At 38.8% G+C, this 27,093-nt stretch overlaps 1 protein-coding gene across 3 annotated transcripts in view; it reads left to right on the top strand.

The window, feature by feature from the left end:
- The first annotated feature begins 1,422 nt into the window (after positions 1-1,422).
- Positions 1,423-27,093, top strand: part of UBE2Q2 (ubiquitin conjugating enzyme E2 Q2) — a 72,958-nt gene continuing 47,287 nt past the window's right edge. The window contains exons 1-3 of one of the 3 annotated variants that reach the window (XM_077128483.1): positions 1,423-1,697; positions 15,110-15,211; positions 20,094-20,198. In XM_077128483.1, coding sequence (XP_076984598.1) covers positions 1,503-1,697; positions 15,110-15,211; positions 20,094-20,198 — 402 coding nt within the window. In that variant the 5' untranslated portion in view covers positions 1,423-1,502. Of the gene's footprint in view, positions 1,698-2,684; positions 2,848-15,109; positions 15,212-20,093; positions 20,199-27,093 lie in introns of those variants that run through there. The other 2 variants (XM_077128485.1, XM_077128484.1) reach the window with 2 other exon arrangements.

Genomic DNA, 27,093 nt, shown 5'->3' with positions numbered 1-27,093 from the left:
GGGGCTGCTTGCAGATCATAAAGATGAAATAATTAGTACTCTGGTACATAGGTACCTTTAGTCAGGACTGGCTACGTAATCTGCAAGGTTGGGTAAAAAGAAAATGAAGGATCCCTGATTGAAAAATTAAGAATCTCAAGAGGACAACAGCAAAGTATTAAACCAAGGGCAGGGCCCTTCTGAACTTGGTCCCAGTGCCACCACCCACAGGGTGCCAGCCCAATTACGTTGTACTCCTTGGAACTACCATGCAGTCCTTCACCCATTTTTGGAGCACCTGTATTGAGCCAGGGATTGTGTTAAGTGCCAGAGATTCCCGATAAGAGCGTTCACTCAATAACACTGGGTGCCTACTATATCATAGATCTTGTTCTAGGTGCTAAGGATATAACTCTGAATAAGACATTCCAGTTTGGCAAAGACAATGAAAAAAATATCAGATAGAGGTAAGTGCTGAGCAAAATATTTAACACAGGGTGATGTGATACAGGGTGTCTGCCTGGCTGTTTCAGATTGGGAAGTCCCTTTCTGAGATGATATTAAAGCTAAAATTTTAATGAAAATAAGGGGCCAGCCAGTCCTCCATGGCGGATCGAGAGGGTTATTTCAAGCCTGGGAAACAGGGCAAAGGCATAATTTAAGACAGGAAAAAAAAAGGGAGACAGAATGACAGAAAACCAGAGTGAACACAAGTATGTGGTTAAGGGGAAGGATAAAATCAGGGGAGGTGGGAGGGGACAGACAGCAAGAGACAAATCATCTTCGACAAATGACTGTTAGTGAGCAAAGGTAGAAGCAGCGACTGGGGTTAAAAGCGCTCGGAGGAACCCAGGGCAGAGAGAGTGGGGGCTCGGGTAGGGTGCGCGCAGCGGAGATGAGGCCGGGTGTGCTGACTCCGGCGCGAGGGGCCGCCCGCGCCCCGCCCCAAACTACCTCCCGGCCACGCGGAGGACTAGCCCCCGGAGGCCGGCGCGCGGCGGCCGCGCACGCGTCTGGCCCCAGGTCGGGGCGGGGCCGCGCGGGGGTCTCGGGCTGCTCGCGGGGAGCTGGGGCCCCGGCTTGGGGACGGGGGCGCCAGGAGCTGAGCAGATGCGCCAGGCCGAGCGGGACCGGGTCGCGGCGAGGAGGGGGCGGCCGGGCGCGCGCGCCAGCCGTGTGCGCGCGCCCGGCCGGGGGCGCGCCTGGGCGGGGAAGGGCTGGGGGCGGGCTGGGGGCAGCCCTTGCCCAGGCGGTAGCCGGGGCAGTGTCGCCGCTGCCCTTTTAAGCCGCTGGGCGGCCGCCGCCGCCGTCTCCTGCCCCGTCGGCCACAAAAGGGCGCCCCTGACGAGGCCTCCGGACCCCTCGCCATCTTTCCACCCCGATCCGACGCGGGTCGCGGCGGCCGGGAGAGGCGGAGCCGCAAGAGCGCGGCCCCGGCCGGCCCCGCGGGGCGGTCGCGGCCGTGACGGCGGCTCCGGGCCCGGCTCCCCCTCCGCACCCCTTCCGCCGGAGATGAAGGGAAGATGTCCGTGTCAGGGCTCAAGGCCGAGCTGAAGTTCCTGGCGTCCATCTTCGACAAGAACCACGAGCGGTTTCGCATCGTCAGCTGGAAGCTGGACGAGCTGCACTGCCAGTTCCTGGTGTCGCGGCCGCCCGCGCCGCCGGGCAGCCCGCCCTCGCCGCCCTCGCCGCCGCTCACCCTCCACTGCAACATCACGGTGAGGCGGCCGGCCGCAGCCCCGCGCGTCCCGGGACAAAGGGGAGCGGGCCCCGGAGAGGCCGCTGGGGCCCCCGGGCGGGCCAGGTGGGAGGAGGCTGAGGGCGCGTTTCCCCGGCGCGGCCCTCGGGGCGGCGGCTGCTGGCCCCTCTCGGCCCCCGTCGCCGCGCTGCGCGGTGGGAGAGCGCGCCGGGCCCTCGCCGGGTCCTCGCCGGGTCGCCATGGCGCGCGCGGCCGGCCTGTCCTGACCGCCGCGGGAGCCCAGGCGGAGAGGGGGGAAGGCCCCCAAGGTCCGATGCCGCGTTCTCCAGTCGGGTTTCCAGTCAGGTTCCCTCGTCCCCGTACGGTTGTGTTTTGGGGGTAAAGCGACCATTGAGAAGTGCTCGGTGGAAGGGAGAGTGAAAGCTGAGACGGCAGCGTGTGGTCCTGCTGGGATTCTCCGCTCCCCTCGGGCTCCGCGCCGGCGAGTCTTCGCGAGGCGCCCTGGGCGGCGGCGGGCAGGGTCACGGTGTGTCGACGTGGCCCCTCCGACATGGGGATGGGCGACAGGAGAGCCGCGCCCTGTGCGGTCGGAAAGGCCGGTGTGGGTCGCAGGGTGGACCGGAGACCTCGGGCTCGCGGCCGAGCTTGGACGGGACGCGCGGCGGGAAGCCGCGGTGGCCGCCCGCCGGGAGCGCGCGCAGGGCTGAGCACGTCTCCCGGTGAAAGGTGTGCGGTGAGCCCGTCGTCGGGGCGTTAAGCGAGGGTGTTGGTCCAAACGAGAACGCGTGCTGTGCTGCAGGAGTCGAGCTGTGTCGTGTCGCGCTCTTCGAGGACGGCTGAAGCCAGTCTGGTGTCTGCTTCGCTGGGTGTGTGCGCTGTGTTTGGTCCTTCGCAGTCGCAGTCTGCCGAGGCCTTGAAGTTATGAGTATTGAGCCATAAAGTAGTTATCGGAATATCTAGGGGAGAAGGTATGCACACATCTGACATAAGAAATAACCAAAAAAACACAGTACGACCAAGAGCTGTGCTGAGGAGAGAATTAAACACACCTTTTGAACATCTAGGTGTTTATTTTGGAGCTGCTGGTGTTGCGGAACTGGGCAGAGAGCAGTCCCTGCTTCCGAACTCAGCTTTCTTGAAGGAAGAGCATGAACAACGCAGTGTGGCTGGTGCGTTTTGTTATTATGAATCGTGTTATGAAAACCACAGAGAGAAGCTCGTTTGGGCCGAGGTGTGGGGGGTTCAGAGAAGGAGAGGCTGACAGTGGAGCTGGACTTGCACAGGTAAATCGAATTTTGGGAGGGGGTGGGGTGGGAAGGGCATTTCAGGCAAAGGGAACTCAACCCAGAAAGAAACTTAAGCTTGAGAAGCCTGGCGTGCTTGGAGAGGAGTGGAACAATTATTGTGGCACTTGAGGCTAGGCAAAACTTCAGGGAGAAGATGGGATTTGGATTTGGCGGTTTGAAGAAAGCCCAGGCTAGAGTCTGGTAAAGGGGAGGATTTTCCCAGAATGAGGTCCAAGAAGAAGTAGTGGGCATGAAATGGGTGATAATGAGGACGGCCTGAATGGCTTGAAGGTGGATTATTCTGGGAGAAGTTGGGGTGTGAGCAGGAAAAAGTAGGGCTGGCTTCAATGGTGGGAGACTGAGCTTACAGGTAGTGCGGAGCCCCCATAGTGACTCTAGGAAGTAGGGAAAACCTGTCAGACTTCTGGGGCTAGAAGTGATTCTCCATGGTCAGTAGCGTTAGGGAATGTGTGTGTGTCTTTTTGGTTATCCCAGTGCGCTGTGCTGGCAGTCAGTGCCAGGGGTACCGGGGTGTCAGATGTCTTGAGGTGTTTAGGCAGTCTAGCATGACAAAAGAATTGTGCCACTTAAAATGCTAGCAGTGTGCCCACTGAGAGCCATTCTATAGGTTGTTAGGAGTCCTGCTGCAAAATGCTAAGTGATGACCTTGATTGGGTACTGGCAAAGGAAATGGAGCAAGAAGTGAATTCGAGACAGTAAAAGGAAGATTTGGTATAGACTAGTCTAATGGTACTTCTAGTAGAAACTATTAAAATTGAGATGCTAGTGAAATATGACAGGCATTATCAGAAGATAATTGTAGTAGATGCTTCAGTGTATATGAAATATACAAGTGTGTTAACATTTTTTTAGTGGAAAAACATCAGACATACAAAAGTTGAACAGTATAGTGAGTCTGCTTATATCCAACCTTAACAATGCTAAAACTTTTGGCCCATCTTATTTCCTCTGTACCTGAACTTTGATTCTTTTATGCATCTGTAATTATTTCAGAATATTTCCCTAAAAGACTCTTTAAACACGGATGAGAATTTTGATAAACTTTACATGGGTTGCATATGTTGATATCATTTGCTTAGAAGGGAAAGAACAAGGCAAACATGGGGTTTGATTTCAGAATGCTTTTGTGATTGGTATTCTCTAAAAAGCTGGAGCTCTTAAAACAAAACACAAGTTTGACCTATTCTGTAACTTTTCCTCTTTAGAAAGCAGCTCAGATGTTTTTTGAAATCTTCTACTTGTCAAAGCCTGTCTTCCTCATCCACAAGGAGCATCTCTGCATAGTTTCTGTAATGTTTGAGTGGGTGGTACCTGACTGGATGCTTTCTTACACATATGGGTGTTAGTTTCTGAATAATACTCTAAATGTATGGTACGTCCACTGATGTTCATAGCGGCACTCACTGATGTTCAGAGCGGCACTATTCATAGTCGCCAAGAGAGGGAAACAGTCCAGATGCCCATCAGTAGAGGCGTGGATAAACGAAATGCGATGAATGCGTATGATGGGATATTACGCAGTGGTTAGTCAAAATGATGTCCTGAAATGTATGACAACATGAATGAATCTTGAGGACATAATGCTGAGTGAAATAAGTCAGACACAGAAGGACAGCTACTGTGTGATTTCATTACTATGACTCTGGTAAAGCCTCCAGTGTTTTGGAGCTAGAAGGAAAAATCTGAGAGGAAGGAATGATAACCCATGAAACTCTGCGGCCTGTTCTGTAGCTGTGGTGAAGTGTGCTTTGAAAATTATTGCTTTTTTCTTCATATATATATGGTTTACAAAAAAAAAAAAAAAACCATAGGCAGCTATAGTTAATATTAGATAAAATAAATTCCTGAAATTAAAAATCTGAAAATGTTTAGTAACATAGGTCACTACTATAGCAAAGTTGATATTTGTAATAACTTTCTGCTTGATATTTTGAGAACACACAGTTTTGATAGTTAATCAAGTGGTATTTAAGATAGTGTTTAATATTTGGAATCTAAGAAACTCTGATACCTATATCTGTGGTTTTTTTCCTTTCTTTAATTTTAAATTGATTTATAAAACATATTGTACAAACAAGCTTTACAATGATTATTTAGATATTTTATTTAAATATGCCTATAGATAAGCTAACTAAGATATCCATTTTAGGTAGTTAAGATTTTCCTGTTTAATTGTAAAAGCATTTGTATCTTTATATTTTCCTGAAATCAGGAAAATGTTTAGTAACAGGTTATTAGTATAGCAACATTGATATTTGTAATAACTTTCTACTTGATATTTTGACAACATTCACAGTTTTGACAGCTCATCAAATGGTATTTAAGTTAGTATTTAATAGTTAGAATTTAAGAAATTCTGCTATCTGAATTTATAGATTTTTTTCCTTTGTTGCCTTAATTTTAAATTGGCTGATGAAACTTACTATGCAAACAGAGGTTTTACAATGATTATTTGGATACTTTATTTAAATATGCCTGTGGTTAAGCTAAGCTATTCATTTTTGGTGGTTCTAAGTGTATTGTTTTCTTAAGTAAAAATATTTAAAAACTAAAAAAAAAAAAATGGATAATATGATGGAGAAAATCTTAAATATACTTAAAACATTCTTTTTCTTACAGGCCTCTGCACCAGTTTTTTTCCATGTGGAATGAGCCCTCGATCCCCACCTCTGATGCCGTCCCAATGTGTTATTCCATGTTTGATCATCCCATAAGGCTCTTCTCCACCATACTCAGTTTGTGCTGATGTTTCCCCTTCCCCACCGCATATAGGTCTTGTTGTTTACTGCTCTGGTTATGTTTTCTTATATTCTGTTATAAAGGTCTTATTGTTTACTGCTCTGGTTATGTTTTCTTATATTCGGTTATAATAAGTTTTGGCCGTTTTAAGTTTTTTCTTTAGGCTTTTACCTTTTTTTTTCAATGGTGAGAGGGAAGAAAGTATTCTGTATTATACTTTTTGTCTTTCACTTAGTAAATGCTCAGTAAATATTTATTCTGGTAACTCTAAGTCTACCTATACTAGCTGTAGTCTGAACAAAAATCTTCACCGTCTATATAGGTAAACTGCCATATTTTGTCAAAAGTGCCGAGGTAACATCAAGAAGGTATCATGGTATATATTTTTAACATATTTTACAAATATATAAAAGAAGGTATCGTGGGTAGTTCATACATTTTTAAAAAGTCGCTGAGGCTCCATTGGAAATCTGTAGCTGGACTTCATACAAAAGACAGTGGTAGAAGTAACAAAAGCAAAACAGATTTCTTCCTCTTTGGGTTAAGATGATTGAGCTAATCTTTTTTCGTGTTTTATAAATTTGTTCTGATCTTAAATATGAAGCACAAACGAGTGATATTTTATAACTTCAAGAGCCTTTTTATTACTTGTTTTCTAAGAATTAATGATGTGAAAGTTTGTCTGTCATGTCTTAGTAAATAGATCTAATTACCAGTCATTGCTAGCATCCCATTGTTCTCACCACACCTAATAGCCAAAAGCTTGTTTTAAAAACGTATATAGCTTTATTGAAAGCTAGTATATGGCTTTCTTTCAGTCCTTTTAAAACATTTGAGGTTGACTCTGCAACTTTGTTACTCCTTTTATGGACTTCTTGGCCTCTTGGTAGGGAATCACTGTTTTAGAGTAAACAGTCTCCCCCAGGAAGTAAGTGAGCTGGTAAAAAATGAAACCTCATTCTTTATTTTTTTGTGTAGCATGAATTGTTACTCTTTGTGCATGAGTGGCTATTTGCCAGGCCACTTTTGATTGAACATGTTTTTGTTTAGCTAATTAAATTTCTATTCATCATTGCCAAAAAGCCCTCTTCTCCTTTCACAACAAGATACTAATAATTTAAAAATGTTAGTGCTCTGAATCTAGGAGGGTCAGAGGGGTGTTAGTTTTTACTTAGTAGTTGAGACTTTATGCAAGTCAGTTATTTTATTGTGTTTCTTTATAAAATTAATAATGTCCTTCACAAGAACATATATAGGAAACTTTATGGCAATACTAATGTTCTCTACAAATGTAAAAGCGATTTACATTTGTTTGAATAACACTTTATTTTGAAAGTGCTTTTAACAGTTTTCATGAGAAATAAGACAATGCTGTTTACATTTTTGTTTTTCTATTTTTCTAGTCTTTAGTAGTCCAGCCAAAATTATACAAAGTTGTACAAATGAATGAAACTTGAGTAAGGATCCTAAATCCTTTTTTCTAGTCTCCCCATCTGGGACGGATTACCTTTCCAAATTAAACTTTTGGATGAGTCATGTGGAAATATCAGAATGGTTGCATTAAGCATCTGAGGGTTGCTTTCACGCCAGAAGGAATTGTTGTTTCCATAATATAGGGTGAAATTCCAAGTAGTTATCTATCATCCATAATTCTTTCCCCACCTCTTTTTTTCCCTTGAAAGGAACAGAGAGATTAAGAGGAGACACGGCCATGCCTCCCTCTTTTTTTTTTTTGACCTGTGAAAGGATAGTATTAGAGAAATGTCAGCTAGTTGAGGGGTGGGGATGAAATTTAAATAGTTACTACCGAATGTAAAGCATTACAGTGATCTAGTGTAAAGCATTGCAGAGTTAGAGTGATAAAGCAGGGGTTCCTTTTTCGAAGGTTATTTTAACAGTGTTTTGTGCTCTCTGCTGAGAAATCATTCTGAAAGACTTAAAATGTTAAGCTAAAGTAGACTCAGAACCTAGGATACCATTCAGTGTTATTCTGCAGTTTAGGTGGTTCATATCCTCTAGTGAAGTCCTCAGAGCCTTTCCTTTCCCTGCAGCCGTTCGCTTAAAATAGTATCCTGAGGAACTGATTTGCTGTCTATCTTTGAATATGTAAACATTTTTCATATCACAGTGTGTCTTTTTTTTACCAAGTTTTCATTATTTTGGGTAAGCTGGATACTTAGTTTACTTATAAAATGATTAACAGGGAGCAGATCTGTGTGTGTGTGTGTGTCTTTCATTATGTTATCAACATTTATCATTTTTTAAGTACTGTAATTCTTACAATTATTCATTTCTTTCAGTTTACTTCATTCTCTATCCCCACATTTATCTGTCACCAAAGTGTGAAAATAATGTGGTCTGCAAGTGTCTTCAGGAGAATTACAACTGCTATACCTCTGAACCTTCAACCAAAAATAGGTTATCAGTTACCAAAAAGTTATAAATCCCTGAAGATCACTCAGTCCTACCATTTGGATAGATCCCAAAATCTGAGCATTCTGGCAGGCAGTTTGCTGGCTGATGCTGGAGATAGAGCCGCACGTCTTTCTCTCTTTAGTGAATTTATGTAGAAAAATAGATATAGAAAATTATTTTTGTACAGGAAAAAAACCCTTTTCTTAAGCAACTACAGACAAAGTGGTTGGTTTGATTAACCTTGAGTTGTGTTGCCCTGGGTTAAGACAGTTATATGACAACGATGGCAATGATGGTGAGTTTCTGTGAAATCTGTTCACTTACCCTAATTGTTATGGTGGTGGCCATCTACATATTAATATCACTCTATCAAATTTGCTATGAGATGCGGCTAAATTTACATGTGGATACTAATCTGATAATACCTGTGTTGAAAGATTGTTGTGTGTAAGCATAGTATATGGCACGTAATGAGGTCTTCAGAGCTTAATGAGCTCTTTAGAGCTTAAGGTAAGAAGTTAAAATGTATAGAATTGAAAAATTCTTTATATAACTGCTTTGATATGATCCTTTTGCAAGGGACTACAAAAGGTCATCTAGTTGTTGCATTGCTCAGTCATTTAATGCTTTTCCTTACTAAACTGTTATTAAGTATAGCTTAATTTTTGAGAATTATAATAGAAAATATTTGTGTTTTTCTATGAACAAATTGTGCTAAAATAAAGGGCAGTTTAAGTACCATTTAAAATTTTTGGGTAAAGTAGGATTTGGAGAATTGACAGCTCATTTTAATGTACATTTCACAAAAAATAGGTCATTCGAGGACTAAGAAAAATAAGTAAGTCTTTAGTTGAGATAATAAATGAGAGTTGTTTTATGAGGAAAGGGTTTATGTTATACATTTGTAGGGTTGGTCCCATGTAGAAGTATGTCATAAAAATCAGGATGGTCAGTTCTGGATTTTCAATATCAGGGGCTGGGGAAAGTATGACATATGAAAGTCATAGACCAATTCATCTTACAAGCTTTAAAATCACCGTGAAACAAATAGCCTGGAGGAGAAACAAAGGTCCTGAATAATTAGATACTTAGATAATTGTTCTATACTTTTTTAAGTCTCTAAAGTTTTCATAACCATAGCTAAAAAGAGCTGTATTAGAAGAAACACTGCCTGAATTTATATTGGGGTTTTTGAGTACCATCCAGTGTTTTAAAAACTGATATTATCATAAGTTATTTTAAAGAGGAATAGTAAAAAGTTGTCATTTCAAGATAGAAAAGATACAAAGCTTAGTTGTTAACCCTGCAAAAATTAAAAAGTTTATATTAGAGATTGAAAATATTAATGCATAGGCTTAAATATTGGTCATCATTTTAGATGCCTTTCAAATTATATTATCTTTAAAATATTACACTGAACAAACCCTCAAATGATGCAGCATTTGTGCCGAATTTCAGGTTAAGTTTCCATGGGGGTGGTGGTAGTGATGATGATGGATATATTATAATGTGAGAAACAAGATATTCTTATTGTAAAAAATTTAGAAACCAGGTGAGCAAAACTCAGGAAAAGTCACCTATAATTCTGCTACCTAGAAGGCAGTACTTCCAGCATTTTAGTATGTATTTTTCTGGTTATGTGGTCTTTCTTTCCCCCTTATACTTATGTTTACTCCCAGCCCCACCCTCCCTTATATTTTTTCTTTTAACCTATATACAGTACAGAATTGCCTATTTTAACCACTTTGAAGTGTACAATTTGGTGGCATTAATAACATTTGCAGTGTTGTGCTACCATCACCACCATCCATTTCCAAAACTTTCATTACCCCAAGGGGAAATTCTGCACATAAAAGCAGTAACTCCCCACTCTTCTACCCTCCACCTCCCCAGCCCCTGTAACTTATATTCTACGTTCAGTTTCTGTGAATTTGCTTATTCTAGGTATTTAATATAGGTGAACTGACAAAAATAGCTTTCCTTTTTTATCTGACTTATTTCACTCAACATAATGTCTTCAAGTTGTATCCAGTTGGAGCATGTATCAGAACTTCATTCCTTTTTATGGCTGAATAATACTTCATTGTAGGTTGCCATACCACATTTTGTTTATCCATTCATTGTTGATGGACACTTTGGTAAACAGTGCTTTTATGAACCCTCTCCCTTCTTTTTTTTTTTTTTTGATGTGTTATAATCTGTTTTTTTCACTCACATATACTGTAGATTCATTTCCAGTGTCTTTTAGTGTTAAACTGTGTGACTGTACTATGGTATAGTTATGTCTCTTGGTATTGAACATTTAAGTGGTTTCTTTCTTTTTTTTGTATGATGTATGGCAGGGGTCACATTTCATTCTTTTTCCATGTGAGTACCCCCTTATTGCAGCAGCATTTGTTGAATTCTTTTCGTTTGGTTTTATGTTTGCTTGTTTGTTTGGGAAGTGCATGGGCTGGTAATTGAAGCCGGGGTCTCTCGCATGGTGGATGAGAATTCTACCACTGACCTACCCTTGTACCCCTTTTTTTCATATTTTAAATAATGCTTTGAACATCCATAGCTAGAGCTAAATGCTTGTGCAAATAGGTAGTCTTTTGATACATTCCTAGAAGCATGGTAGCTTTCAACTTTTATTGCTGAATTGGTTTCTGGAGATGTTACAAATTATACTGTAAAGAAACTTTTTTCTTCAAGGCACCAGTTTAAATAAAATCAAATTTGTAAAAATGTTAGCAAGTGTGCTGTGAAATGGGCATTTTCATCTTTATGGCAGAAAATATAAGTATCTTTGACCCTCAAAGGCAATTTGGTTTCACACACCCTCTCTCTATTTTAATATTTTAAAAAGGTGAATGCTGGCTGTCTCAGGCTGGACAACATTGTACTTGTGACTCCAGATCTTCCAGAAAGAAAACTTTTTCCAGATATTTTCAGCCTCAGGGAACATTGTGATTTGTTTGGTTTAGCTCTTCTACAACTCTAATTACTTGGACTGTTCAAGCACATTCTGGGTCAAAGAGGGAGGTAGGAAGACTGGCCTTTATGGAACCACATGGGTTAATATAGGATTGTGAAGGGATGTTTCTCCCAAGAAGAAATTCTAGGCAAAAAAAAAAAAAAAAGAAAAAGAGGAAGGGAGAGCAGTAGTTCTCCAGATTTCTGGTGTCAGGACTCTAACATTCTTAAAAATATAATGAGCTTAAAAATGTCATAAAACCAATGAGCTTTTGTTTATGTAAGTTATATATATTGACATGTATCATTAGAAGTTAAAAAAATAGTTAGAACATGAATTCCTTAAAAACAATTAACATTTTTATGAAATATAAATTATAAATATAAATACAAATATTTTTTAGAACAAAAAGCTTTTAGTGAGAATAGTGACACAGTTTTATAGTTTTCGCAAATCTCTTTAATGTCTGGTCCATTATTTGCTTCTGTATGTAGTTTATTGTAATACGTTGTTTTGGTTGAAACGTGAAGAAAATGTAACCTCATACAGATACTTGGCTGGAAAAAGGAGGATGATATATATATATTTTATAATCTACCAAAACTTGGTCTGTCTTGAACTTTGAATGGAGCATATTATAATTTGTTATGTATATATAATACTTATTGTTTCACTGAGATTTAAATGTTGATGCATTGCATTATAGAATATCAAAACATATTCATTAACATCAGTCTCATCAGAAAAGTCTTGGGAAGCTGTTAAGATCACAGTGGTAGATAAAAGCTTTACAAAATTCTAAATTTTGCTTGAAATCCTGAATTTTATCATTGGTAATAAATACTGTCTTTTGTTTTCCCTGAAATGGCAGGCTCTCTTCATTCATTTTTGAGAAAATGTCTGTTAAAGGTTAGATTATCATTGACATCATCCTTCCAAGTAAAAATGTATATAAATTAGAGCATTTAATTCAGCTCATAACTCAACCACAAGTGCTTTTTCTCAAGTAGTCTGTAGAAGTGCTTATGTGTACTCCCCCCTTGTCGCAGGCGGTATTAAAAAGATGTAAGATTTCAGTTGTTTTGTTTTTGGCATGGACAGGCTCCAGGAATCAAACCTGGGTCTCCAGCATGGCAGGCTAGAGTTCTGCCACTGAGCCACCCACTGTTGCACTGCCCTGAGATTTTTTTTTAAATGCAGTTTTATTGAGGTATAATCACACAGCATACAGTTCATACATTCGAAGGCTCGCAGTATTATCACACAGATAATCACCACATTCAATTCTTTTTATCATCACATAGTTATGTATGCATCACCGTGATTTTTAGATGTTTTCATCACTCCAAAAAAAGAAAAGAAAAAAAACCCCAGTTGTCTCATCCCCCGTACCCCCATCGACCACTGTTATTGCAATCTACCCATTTTTTTACCCCCTTATTCCACCCCCATTATTTAATTATTTTTAAAATTATTATTATTTTGTTACTCATCTGTCCATACCCTGGATAACAGGAGCCACAAGATACAATCACACACTCACATTGTGAAAGCTATATATTAAACAGTCTTCTTCAAGAATCAAGGCTACTGGAACACAGTTCAACAGTTTCAGGTACTTCCCTCTAGTTACTCTAATACACCATAAACTAAAAAAGGATATCTATATAATGCATAAAAATAACCTCCAGGATAACCTCTTCACTCTGAAATCTGTCAACCATTGAAACTTTATGTTGTCTCATTTCTCTCTTCCCCTTTTTGGTCAGGAAGTCTTTCTTGATCCCACGATTCCTGGGCCAAGCTCATCCCCAGGAGTCATGTCTCATGTTGTCAGAGAGCTTTATACCCCTGGAAGTCATGTCCCTACACCTCACCGAATAGAAAATCCAAACTTCTCCTTAACTCTTGTCCTTCCCCTGCTTTATTTACCCCTGGTATTGCTGTGGTACTGATGATGTCTTCCTGTTAAACATAGCCCATAGCATGCAATAGTACCTTCCCCCGTATCCTGATATTATAAACTTTTTTGTACAAGATTTCATAGCTTTGAAGTAGTTCATACAGGAATTTATTTATATTTGTAGTATTAATTGGTGGGATACATGGCTCTTTATAACCCCTTTCGAATCGTGTCTACCTTCAGTATACAGTGTTATAGTCCCACTAATGAGCTGTCTTCTCCCCATTCCCTCACATTTAAGGTCAACCTCATGAGCTAACTGTTCGCCCTTCTCTAGCTTCTGTGTATTTCTAGGGCCCTGCACTCTGTATTATAAGCCTCTAAGTTCATCTTTACCAAAGTCATAAAAGTGGAATCAAACAATATCTGTCCTTTTGTCTCAGGCTTATTTCACTCAGCATTATGTCCTCAAGGTTCGTCTGAGTTGTCATATGCTTCAGGATGTCGTTTCATCTTACTTCAGCATAATATTCCAGTGTATGCATGTACCCTATTTTGTTTATCCACTCGTCTGTTGGTGGGCACTTGGATTGTTTCCGTCTTTCGGCGGTTGTGAATAATGCTGCTGTGAACACCGTTATGCAAATATCTGTTCGTGTCTGCTTTCAGCTTTTCTGGGTATATACTGAGTAGTAGTAGTGCATGTAATTGTGCTTTTTAAAATGTAACACATATAGTAGCATTTCCTGCTAAGAGACAATTTGTGTAATTGAATAAAATATTAAACTTTTATGGTGCTTTTGCTGTGTAACAAATTGCTCCAAAATTTAGTGGTTTTAAAACAGTCAACATTATCTCATTGTCTCTAGGTCAGGAATCTATCCACGGCTCCACAGGGTTCAGTAACTCAGGTTGCTCACAAGGCAATAAAGATGTTGACATGAGCTGCGATTATCTCAAAAACAGACTAGGGGCGAAACTGCTTCCAGGCTTTCACATGGTTGGCAGGATTCATCTCCTCACATGCTGTTGGACGGATGGTCAGAGGCTTCCCACACTTCCTTGCCATGTGGCCTCTCCGTAGGGTAGCTTACCACCTGTCCGTGGCATTCCATTAGAAGGAGCAACTCAAAGAGTGGGCAAGGGTGAGCAAGACAGAGTTATCTTTGTGAGCTACCTCAGAGGTTACTGAGGCTATTCCCATTTCGTTTGCTGTATTCTTCTTAGTAGAAATGAGTCGCTAGGTCCAAAGGAGGGAGTTATACGAGGTTGTGAATACCAGGCGGTGAGGGTTATGGGATCATTTTAGAGGCTGCTTCCCTCGGTGTTCACGGATACCATTGGCTCTGAGCTTGGCACACAGCAGGTACGCAGTGGCGATGGCTGCCTCAGAGCCCAGCTCCTGGCAGACGAAAGCTGAGTGTAGTCATACGAGGGTCCTCTGCCGCTATTTGTTCTGTCTTCTAACATTTTAATATTTGTGAGCATTTAAAAACGTGTGCCTAAATGTATACTCCTTGGCTAATTTTAAAGATTCAGAGTTGGACCTCATTTAGGTAAATTTAGAAATAAAGCTTTATTGTATTAAAAGGTGAAAGTAATGCAGTTTAAATCTATTTAATTAAGTCTGTAGACTCATTACAGTGTTTGGTTGCTTTTTTTAATTTGCTTTCTGTTTTGAGGGATTTATTACGACTTCAGATTTTCTAGTCCTTTAAAAGTTTGAAAGCCGGAGAATCCAGGTCAGAGAATCCAGGCCATGATAGAGCTTTCTCAGTAAAAGAAGGAAGCCATCTTCCTTAGTGCCTGAATACCACTTTTCCTGCTTTTTAATAAAATGAAACGTTTGCAGTGTATTCTCTTTTGTAGATGTGTTTGTTTTTATGTGTATAAATTATGTAATTTGGAGCAGCAAGCAAGACAACCGTAAAATTTAGCAACTTTGTCTTTTGAAAAAAGAAATTTGTTCTTTTATGGATTTTGATGTGTTGCTATTCTTTGATACATTTGATTTGAATCCATGACCATCATGCTATTTAGTGGTATAGTTTAATAGCATATTCGGGTTACTTTGTATGTAATTGCGTTTAACATTGGTGTCTCTATAACAGGAATCTTACCCATCTTCTTCACCAATATGGTTTGTGGATTCCGATGACCCAAATCTGACATCAGTGCTGGAACGTCTAGAAGATACAAAAAACAATAATTCGGTGAGAAAATAAGCCAAGCTATTTTCTTTTGTTCCTTCATGAACATTATGTATGGAACCTATGTGTTAAGAGGTAATATGATATAAAACCATGTTAATGATTATCTGTTAATCCTAGAGGGGCTAGAAACCATGTTTATTTTTAGTTTCTCAAATTTAAAAACTTTTTTATACCTGGCTTCTCTGTTTATTCCCAGGTATAGCCTTAATATAAATCAGAAATTAGCTTGTCTCTTTTTCCTGTTCTAACCATTAAACCAAACCGGTGTTTTCTGTAGGGACCACTGGCCAGAGTGGGAAGTAGAGAATGGGACAGAGAGAAGGGGATGGAAGTGAAATAACGATACAATGACACCCACTGCCAGTGTGAGGAAATTGTTTTTCTGTCATGAGCCCATAAGTCTGCAGGAAAAGCCAAAGGTATTCAAGTAGGAAGTTTTGTTTGTTTGTCTAAAATGTAAAGAAATGTAACTTTCCATTTTAGAAACTTTAAAAACAGGACATTTTCTGTGATAGCAAAGCAAATAAGTGAGAAAACTAATGAAATATAGAAGCAAAAGAAGAAAATAAAAATTTCTCATAACCACTGTTATGATGGCTGTTTTTGACCAGTATTTTATTTCCTATGCTAGTAAATGCCTGTGTACATAGGCTTAATAGCTGAGGTCACAGTCTATATATATATATATATATATATATATATATATATATATATATATATATATTTCTTTCTAGTCTATGTATTTTGTATATCCTTTTTGAAAGTTGACACTATCATTGTATTTTTCCATGATGTCTTAAAGTCTCTTATAGAAAAATACAAATCATTATTTGCAGGTACCATGATTATTTACCTAAAACAATACCTTTACCGACTGTGAGCATGATTAGATAGAAAATATAGTGGAAAAACATTTCATTGATGGTAAATACAAAAAATACTAAAAACCTAGGAATAAACTTAGTTTTGCAGACTTTGTGTGAATAAAAATATAAAATTTTGTTGAGTGGAATGAAATACTTGAGTACTATGTTCCTGGATGGGCAGGCTCCATATTATATGTTTATTATCTCTGTATCTCCATATCAATTTATAAATCTAATGCAATTCTAGTAAAAATTCCAACAGATTTATTTTTGAAACTTGAAAAAAGTACTGTAAAGTTCATTTGGAAGAGTAAATAGTAAAAAACAAATAATAATAAAGTTGAAAAAAATTAGTAAGGACAATTGCCCAATCAGTTACTAAATATAATAAAATAATATGTACTGACATTGGACCAAACAAGTAAAGATAATAGAAGTTTAGAAATAAGGTCATGCAAATGAGAATTTAGAATGTCTTAAGTTTGGTATTTTTAACTCAATAGGGAAAGGATAGATTATTCTAGAAATAGTATTGGGATTTTTGTTGAAAGTAAATGGTTTAAGTACATCTAGTCTTAAAGACCAGAAGAAGGTAAGTTTGAAGAGTATTATTTATAAAAATTAAGGCTGGGATGGAGACTCATCAAGGTATTGAGCTAAATATAAAAAGCTAGATAGATATGTTCACATCCCCAACAAGGGGCGAACAGGATAGGGGAGGTATGTTCTTGCTGCCTCCTGAAGGTTCAAAGATATGATCCATTTTGTAATAGTAGAAATGGATGGGATATTTATCAGTGGCTGAAATATTCCTTTAGAAATTGCTTATTTTGTGAAGTTAGACGTAAAGATTTTATTTATCTCCTATTTGCCAAATCCATTGGCTCCTTTTTTTAAAAAATATTTTTATTGACAAATCTTTATACACATGCAGTTCATACATGATATATAATTAGTGACTCACAAGTATCATCACGTAGTTGTGTACTCTTCACCATGATCATTTTTAGAACATTTGCCTCACTCCAGAAAAAGAAATAAAGAGAAAAAAGAAAAAGCTCATACATTCCATACCCCTTACCCCTCCCTCTCATTGACCACTAGTGTTTCAATCTGCCCAATTTATTTTACCCCTTATCCCTCCTATTATTTAATTATTTTATCCATATTTTTATTCATCTGTCCAGACTCTACATAAAGGAGCATCAGACGCAGGTTTTTCACAATCACTCGTAAAAGTTATATCGTTGCACAGTCATCTTCAGGAATGAAGGCTACTGGAATACTGATCAGTAGTTTCAGGTACTTTCCTCCAGCCACTCCACTACACCATAAACTAAAAAGGGATATCTATATAATGCATAAGAATAATCTCCAGGATAACCTCTTGACTGTTTGGAATCTCTCAGCCACTGAAATTTTATTTTGTCTCATTTCTGTCTTCCCTCTTTTGGTCAGAAAGGCTTTCTCAGTCCCATGATGCCGGGTCCTGGTGAATCCCAGGTGTTCTGTCCCACATTGCCAAGGAGATTTATACCTCTGAGAGTCATGTCCCATGTAGGGCAGTGAATTCACCTGCCGAGTTGGCTTAGAGAGAGAGAGGATTGGCTCATTTTTTTAGTCCTTAAATTGACCTCTTTGCAGCTTTTTGATGTTGTTGTTTATTCCTCCATTCAAGAAACATTTATTATTAAATGTTTCCAATAAAGAGCTAGTTAAATAAAATTATTTGCATAGCTTTGATAGAATATTATGTTGTAGTTCAAAATGATGCAAGCTTTCCATAAGAGCACATACAACTTTCTAAGATAAGCTAAGTGGAAAAGCAAAGCATAGACTGTAATATATACTTTGGCCCCTTTTGTATACAGTATTATACAAAAAATTCTGTTTGTATTTATGCTAGATTATACATACATCCCATCCCACCCCCATCCTGGGTGAATATAGGAAACTGTTAACAGTAAAACACTGAAAACTACTTGAAAAAAATTGATTGGCTTCCATGCGAGGCTTTGTGTTGAGTGGTGGGTTTAAAAGACAAAATAAGGCATGTTCCGATCCTTTGAGAACTGACAATCTAATGGGATTTCTAACGGACTACTGTTTCCTGTTTTTATTTCTTATTACCTTGGCTGTCACTTGGTCTCCTTCCTTGATCAGTTTCTCTTTTCTCATTCTTTGCTTTCTCTGAGTAATCTCTTCTCCCATTGCTTAAATCAGGACCTAAACTTTACCTCCTGAGTTTCAAACCTGTGTATCTGTTTCTTGGAAGCTGACTTGGATGAATCGTGGGTGTTGCAGATAATTACATTCAAATTTAAGCACATCTGCCTTCCAGCACTCTGCCACCCCCATCATGTTTCTGCTCTTTGTGAATGGGAGAAAATGACACAATGAAACCAGCCATCCAAGATGGAAACCTGGGAACTATATCTTAGAGTTCTTTTTTATACCACTGTTGCCCAACTCCCCGGACCTCACAAACTATCCAGTAAGTTTCTAAGACCTTTCCGTCTGTGGTATAAATAGTTCTTAAATCCTTTCCCACCATCTTAGTTTCTTCTCCCCTGTCCCTCAAGTAGTTTCTATTTTTGTGGGGAGGAGAGAGGGTAGCTGGGAATCTGCAGTCCCTGGAAGACCTACCTCACTGTTTGTCTCATTGCTCCACCACCTGCAGCCTCTCCGCTCTCCTGAAGCTGCCGGGCTCTTCCAGGTTACCTTGCTCATTGTGTGCTGTGTACAAAACAGCTTTTTGGATGGATAACAAATCCACAGGGGGTTTTGCTTCCTTATAAGCATGAGGATTTTTGCTTGGTCCTAATTTACCTCTCAGCCTTTTTCCTTGCTATTTTGTCCACTTTGAAAGGCTTGTTCTTTGCTTTGCTTAACCCATTTTAATCCTGTATTTGTCTTAGTTCTTAGTAATCTTCCTTCTTTCTCTTCATCTCTTTTCTTGATCAGACACACCCAGGACATTCAGGTCTGCTAAGTATTGACTATTTTTATTAAATCGTCATCATTAAGCTAGTACACTGAAAAAAGATTTTTTTTTTTTTTTTTTTTGACATTTTTTTTTTTAAAGGAAAGACAGAGAGAAGGAAGGAAGGATAGAAGGAAGGAAGGAAGGAAGAAAGGGAAACATTTTTAAACATTTTCTTGTACTCTGTTTCTCCGTTTTTGTTACATGGGCTGGGGCCGGGAATCGAACCGAGGTCCTCCGGCATAGCAGGCAAGCACTTTGCCCGCTGAGCCACCGCGGCCCGCCCTGAAAAAAGATTTTAACAGTTACAAAAATGTTTTACACATAATTTACCTTGCTTTAAGTAAGTATGCTTAAAAAATAATCTGAATTTAAATACGGAAATTTATGGAGTTATTCTTTGTAGTTTTCCTATTGAAAGTTTTCCTTTTTTTTAGATGAGCACTTAAGAGCCTACTAAGTGCCAAGTGTTTTATTAGAAAGCTTCGTGTAATCTTTACCATTCTGAGGAGGTTTTAATTTTCTTGTTTTACAGATAGGGAGCCTCAGATTTAGGGAGTTACATGCTGTATCCAAGGTCATCTAGATTCCAGACTTTGTCTACTAGACCACTTATGCCTCTCTCTGTATGTTTAAATGACTGTATGGAAAATGTATCTCTATAATCCACGTGCAGTAGCGCTATCTCTGTCTTTTGGTTGCCCCAGTAATGGTATTATAGTCAGGTCTGAAGTAGAAAGTTTATAAGAAAAGAAGTTAGCAAATGGAGATTGGACAGTGTCTGGAGCGTCCCTTCCTCTCTTTCGGCCAAGGTTTCGGTTGTAGGGATTACACCTAAGCCATGGCATCCTTCTTACAGTGGCAGCCCCTAAAGAGTTTTTTTAAAGAGCGTTATTTTATCTGTATAGGCTGCAGTGGAGCCATAACAAACTCTTTTCATTTTCTCCTAGATTGAATACCGTAGTCATAGCATTATTCATGTCTTCTAAAGGCTCTTTAACATAATGCTTATTTACCGAAATGTGTTTTGTAGCTTCGTCAGCAATTGAAGTGGTTGATATGTGAACTCTGCAGATTATATAACCTTCCTAAACACCTGGATGTTGAGATGCTAGATCAACCACTACCCACGGGTCAGGTAAAGTAAAAATTCTCCAGTGTTCAGAACTAAAATAAATTGTCTCAAGCAGAAAAGTAAAACTAGGAGGATTTTTCTTTTATTGTGCAAATTACTTAGAAGTTATGTATTAGTACTTAGAATCTTAGTATTTGTGTTCCTGTTGAATTGTTCTGTTTGTTTTGTTTTAGGTACTGAAAATAACTTTTTTCTTCAGAGTAATTTGCTGATATTTACTATGACAGGCAAACAATTGTCCCTCTCCCCACTACCACCTTATGGTTACTTTTCCTTTGCTTCTTTGTTTGCTTTTGCTCATTGTATTATCCTCATTTGGAATGCCTTCTCCTTAATGCAGTCTGTGCTTCTTAAGGCCAGACCCAAATGTTATCTTCAAGAAAGAGAAATGCCTACAGGTTTACCACTCACAAGCTTAAAAAGTAGTCTGTTTCTTTGAACTCTTAAAATCTTTACTTTTCTTCTCTTGTGACCTTTATTTACTTTTTATATTTGAATAAGGAGATAAGGCAAGACCAATACTAAAGCAGACTGTTTAGCTTTATCTAAGATACAAGATGTAAAAGATTGCTTTTATTCCTCTAGTCCAGTGCTTTTCAACATTGGCTGCACAGTAGAATCTACATGATAGCTTTTGACCCCATTCTCCAGAGATTCTGATTTAACTGGTTTGGGGTGGGATCTTGGTACAGGATATGTTGATTATTCTCTAGGTGACTTTTATTATAGTCAAGGTTGAGAATTTCTGTCCTTGAGTATGGATTTGCGGCTGGTGGGATTTCCTTCTGCAATCTATAGTAGTTTAGGGTAGGCTGGTACCTAAATTTCTCAAGCTGAAAGGCCATCTAATATAGTGGTCTGCTAGGCTAAGGTCAGTTCTCCATCTCTTTTGCAGTTTTCTTGAATATATCCCATCCTTGTATATGTATTTTTCCAAAGTTGTTTTATAGTTTTAAAAATTTTTCTTTTTTTGTCAAAAGATTACATACATATAATTAAAAAGAATAATGCCTAAAACATCTAAATAAAAAATAATTACCTGAGCCCCATTTGTTGCTCAAAATGAATCACTTAAACCTTTTAACTATTTTTCTGGTTATTATTTTTGCATCTTTAAGTAAAGTTTATACTGTTTTTGGATTTTCCTATTTAGGCATAATTCATTTGTTTATTTTATTAAAGAAGTAGGTTTACAGAAAAATCATGCTAGCCATAATTTATTGACTTTTTAATATAATGGATGAGGATTTAGTTTTTATACCACCCTATTCACCTGCTCACTTTTCTGTCCTGTCTACCTAAAAAACTATTGTTTTTAGTCATATGAATAAGCAGGGTGTTTATCATTATGACTTTGTGATGTAAAGTCAAGTTCTCTGTTAAGATATTTCCTTTTTTTGTACAGGTTTTTGATTTTCAGTGTCTTCCTTATAATAACTCTTAGTTCTTAGAATTTTGAGTCCATGAGATCTTCCTCTCTCTGGAGCCTTATGTTCTTTTTTATCAGTCCTGGCAGGTTGTCCCCTGGGCTGACTATATACTTGTCATCTTCAGTTTTTTCTTCTCTGTTCTTCTAAGGTATATCCTTTGTTTCTAAGATCTCATGTCTTAATTGGTTTACTCTTTCTCATTTTGCCTATGTATATGCTCAAGTAAAATCCTAAGAAAGAATGAAGTAGTGGTCAAGAGTGGGTTTTGGAGCTATGGGTTTGAATCTTAGTTCTGCTGCTTTTTAGCTGTATAATGTTAGGCTGATTAGCTGATCACTCTGTATATCAGTACTCTGTAAAATGGGGAAAGTAGCAGTGGTGCCTATTTTCGGTGAGTTCTGAGGATTAAATGGGTTGATATATGTAAATCATTTAGAATCATACCTGTTTTATAGTAAATGCCCAATAAATCTGAACTGCTCTCATATTATTATATTCTGATATTGCTATATTCTTGTATTTTGATAGTTTGGTTGAATCTGTAATTCTAAATTGAAAATAATTTTCCCTCAGAATTTCTAAGATTGCCATTGTCTCCTAGCCAATAATGGTGTTAAGGCCTGATACTGTTGAGGGTTTAGTCATCTATGTAGTGCTTTCTCTGTGCTCTGTGGACGCTTTTAAGAGTTTGAGTTTTCCTCGATGTCTGAAGTACCGCTGTAGTGTACTTAAGTTGTGGGTATTTTTTCATTCATTGTGCTGGGTACTCAGTGTGGTCCTTTTCAAATAGGATATTTTAATTTGAAATAATCTCATAATCTCTTATTCTTTTTGTTTTTGTAAGTCAGTAGTGAAATCACAATTTTCCTTTCTGGTTTTAGTTATTTGCATCCTTTTTATTTTTTTTTTCAATTTTTCCATTTTTTTTTCATTTATCTCTGGTCTAGTTGCAATTATATCCTTTTTTCCATTAACTTTGGGTTTATTGGGCTGCTTTTTTTGGTGGTTGTTATTGTCCCTCAAGATGTGAAGTTGAGTTGAGATTCTTCTTATTTTTTAATAAGGCATTTATAGCTATAAATTTCCCTCTGAGCATTGCTTGCAGTGCATCTCATGAGTTTTTGGTTTGGTTTTGTTTCATTTACCTCTTAGTGTTTTCTAATTTCCTTTGTATTTCTTCTTTTAACCCATTGTTTTTTTGGGTGCTTCAGAGTATGGTGTTTAATTTCCATATATTTGTACAAGTTTTCCTTCTGTTATTGATTTCTAGCTTCATTCTATTTTTTAACGTTTTTTATTATGAAATATAACATATTAAAAAAAAAAGAAGAAAGAAAAGTAATTTTCAAACTACACTCCAACAAGCAGAACAGATTTCATAGTTTGGTATGGTTTCCCATTCCAGTTTCAGGTTTTTCCTCCTAGCTGCTCCAAAACACTGGAGGCTAAAAGAAATATCGATATAGTGACTCAGCAGTCATACTAATTTGTTAAATCCTATCTTCTCTGTTATAACTCCACCTTCTCCTTTTATCCTTCAGGAGATCCTACTCTATAAAGATCTTTGGGCTTTGCCCTTTCTAACTCTTTCATGTTGAAAAGGCATGTCGATAATATAGGATGGGGGATGGAATTGGTTGATGTTCTTGGAGAGAACTTCATTCTATTTAGTCAGAGAGGTTACTTTTTTTTTTTTTAACTTTTTAAATTGTATAATAAAGCATATATACAATGCAAAGAAAGAAAAAAACAATAATTTTCAGAGCACTCTTCAACAAGTGGTTGAACAAGTTGTCCAAACTCTGGACAGATCCCAGAGTTTGTCATGGGCTACTGTACCATCCTCTCAGATTTTTCCTTTTAGCTGCTCCAGAACATAGGAGGCTAGAAGGAATAAATATTTTTCATCATCACAATCAACTTTTTTCTTCTTTTTTTGTGAAAAATAACATATATACAAAAAAGCAATAAATTTCAAAGCACAGCACAAGAATTGGTTGTAGAACAGATTTCAGCGTTTGGCATGGTTTACAATTCCACAATTTTAGTTTTTTAACTTCTAGCTGCTCTAAGATACTGGAGACTAAAAGAAATATCAATTTAATGATTCAGCAATCAATTTCATTTGTTAAACCCTACCTTCTCAAAGAAGTTACTTTTTATGATTTTCATTTTTAACATTTGTTTAGACTTCTCTTGCACCCTAATGTATGAGCTATCCTATAGGATGGCCCCTGCGCATTTGAAAAGAATTTGCATTCTCCTGTTATTGGGTACACTGTTTTACATGTACTGTTAGATTTAGGTGGTTTATGGTATTGTCAGGTACTCTGTTTCCTTATTAATCTTCTGTTTAGGTGTCCTATCCAGTGTTGAAAATGGTGTGTTGAAATCTCTATTTCCCCTTCAGTTCTGTCGAACTGAATATATATGCTTCATATATTTCGGTGTTCTGCTATTAGGTAAATATATGTTTTTAATTGAGTCTTTTTGTTGAATTGACCCTTTTATTGGTCTATAAAGTCTTTCTTTGTCTTTTCTAACAGTTTTTGACTTAAAATCTGTTTTGTCTGATGTTAATATAGTCACCCATGCTCACTTTTGATTAATATTTGCATGAAACTTTTTTTCTATTTTTTCGCTCTATTTGTATCTATGACTCAAGATGAGTCCCTTGTAAACAGCATATAGTAAGGATTTGTTTCTTTATCCACTCTCTGCCTTTTGATTGGAGAATTTAATTCATTTACATTTAGTAAAATTACTGGTAAGGCTGAATTTATTCCTGTTATTTTGCTCATTATTTTTAAGACATAAGCCAGCTGCCTTTCCTCTGAAGAACTATACATTTGTAACGAAATAAATTCCCTTATTAAAAGTCGATCCATCTCTGGTGTGTTGCATCCTGGCAGCTTTAGCAAACTAAAACAGATTTTGGTACTGAGGGTGGGGTGCTGCTGTAATTTGCAAACACCAAACCTGTTGGAATGGTTGTTTTAATGGATAAGGGGAAGAATTTGGAAGAATTGTGAGGAGCTTGATAGAGAAGGTTTAGAGTGCTTTGAAGAGACAGTTGGTAGAAAGTTGAGCTCTAAAGATAATTCTGTTGCAAACTGGAGGGAAGGTGATCCCTGTTTTGGACTGACAAAGAATCTAGCAAAATTGACCACTGTCTCTGGATAGAAGACAGATTTCAAAAGCCATGAACCTGGATATTTGGCAGAAGAGATTTCCAAGTTGAATGTAGAAAGTGTGGCCTGGCCTCCCCACACAGCTCACAGCAAAATACAAGAGGAAAGAACTAAATTGAGAACTGAGCTTTTGAGTACAAAGAAACCAAAAATTGATGGTCTGAAAAATTCTGTACTTCCAGAAAAAGAAACCCCAGAGAATAGTGCCTTATATGATGTAACCAAATTTGGAGGCAGTCAGCCATTATAGGACAAGTGACGATTTGAGATGGAGTTATCCAGAAAGGATTTATGGAAAGTCTTTTTATCTGATTATCCCAGTGCACTGCATAGAAAACCAACAAGAATATTGTAGGACCTTTTTCTAGTTTGCTAGTTGCCAGAATACAATATACCAGAAACAGAATGGCTTTTAAAAAGGGGAGTTTAGTAAGTTGCTAGTTTATAGTTCTAAGGCCCAGAAAAAGTCCAATTAAAACAATTCTATAGAAATGTCCAATCTGAGGCATCCAGGGCAAAATAGCTTGGTTCAAGAAGGCCGATGAAGTTTAGAGTTTCTCTCTCAAGTGGAAGGGCACATGGCAAACACAGAGTTTCTCTCTTATCTGGAAAGGCACATGGTGAACACGGTCAGGGTTTCTCTCTCATCTGGAAAGGCACATGGTGAACACGGCGTCATCTGCTATTTTCTTCTCCTGGCTTCCTGTTTCATGAAGCTCCCTGGGAGGTGTTTTCCTTCTTCATCTCCAAAGCGCTGGTTGATATACTCTCTGCTTCATGGTGCTGCAGCATTCTCTGCTCTCTCTGAATCTCCCATTCTCCAAAATGTTTTCCTCTTTTATAGAACTCCAGAAACTTATCAAGACCCACCCGAGACATGCTCATCACCTAATCCAGCTTAACAACCACTCTTGACTAAATCACATCATCCTGGGAGATGATCTGATTACAGTTTCAAACATACAGTATTGAATAGGGATTATTCTACCTTTATGAAATGGGATTTAGATTAAAACATGGCTTTTCTAGGGGACAGACATCCTTTCAAGCCAGCACAGACCTGTACACACAGAACCACTGCCAGTCAGAACCAGAAGGGACAGAAAAAGGACAAATTGAAGGAAAAATAACTTCAGAGGTAGAACCATGAAAGCCAAGGTCTGAAGCCAAGAAATCTTGGGCCAGGAGAGAAGACTCCCCCCCGCCCCCCCCCCCCCCCAAGTACGTGGAGAGGGTGAGTCTGCCCATAAGGCAGAAGGTGGACCTTATACCTAAATATTTTGAAAAAGTTGTGCCCCAGGCCTTGGAGAGGGTAGAGCACATTCCCTGGGACTGAGGAGAGCCTGGCTGCCACCATATTATTCTGAGCGAGGGGTTGAACATGTGTCCTGGAGGTGCCAGAGAGCCTGGTGTAGCCCTCATGTTTGGAGAGGATGGAGCTGAGAAAAAGGTGGTCTCCCCATTGTCCCCCAAGATTGTATTTGGAGAGAGGTGGGCCACTGTGCGGGCCCCTGGGAAGGGCAGGACTGCTGTTCTCCAAAGCCCCAAGGATGCATGACTTCCAGCCTGCAAAATCCAGTGGGGTATGCCCTGCAGGTTATCATAATTGTTTAGAAGCAGTGACCTGTTTTCCCTCCAGTTTCTCCCTATGGCAGTGAGATTGTTTATCCTGTGACTGTTCCCTCCCTGCATATTGGAAGCAGACAACCTGCTGTAAGTTCACAGACCCACAGCCAGAGTAAAACCCTGCGTCAGAACACACCATGCCTGTAAATGACCTCCATGAGATTTTGCACGGTTTTTGAGTTGGTACTGTATTTGTACTGTTACTGAAATGATCCAAGGTCTTTGTAATTATTATGGTGAAACAAATGTAGTTTGCACCTGGAAAAATTTAGTACACTGTATGCAGGAAAGATGATCATTGTTAGGTGAAAAAATATGTCTGTTACTGTTTTCTGTTTAGAGATTAAGGTGATGTGTATAGTTGCCAGGTTGACAGGGGATGGACATGTGATAGTTAGGTTCAAGCATTAGCGTGGCCGGGTGGTGATGCCCTGTGGTTCTGTTGCTGCGGACTGCAGTCAGTTAGCATGTGAAATTCATCTGTGGCTTTTGCATAAGTTTTTTAGATCTTTTCTTATGGTTATCATGGGATTACATTTAACCTACTAAATCTATTCTAATTTAGTTTGTGTTAACTTCAACTTGACTTCACTAGTCTACATATAGGTACATACAGAGCATCTATATGCTTCCATCCCTCCCTTTTTTGTC

Source organism: Tamandua tetradactyla, chromosome 14 (genome assembly GCF_023851605.1).
Source record: "Tamandua tetradactyla isolate mTamTet1 chromosome 14, mTamTet1.pri, whole genome shotgun sequence".
Lineage (NCBI taxonomy): Eukaryota > Metazoa > Chordata > Mammalia > Pilosa > Myrmecophagidae > Tamandua > Tamandua tetradactyla.
The sequence above is the reverse complement of the archived record's forward strand: the minus strand, read 5'-3'. Positions and strand labels throughout refer to the sequence as shown.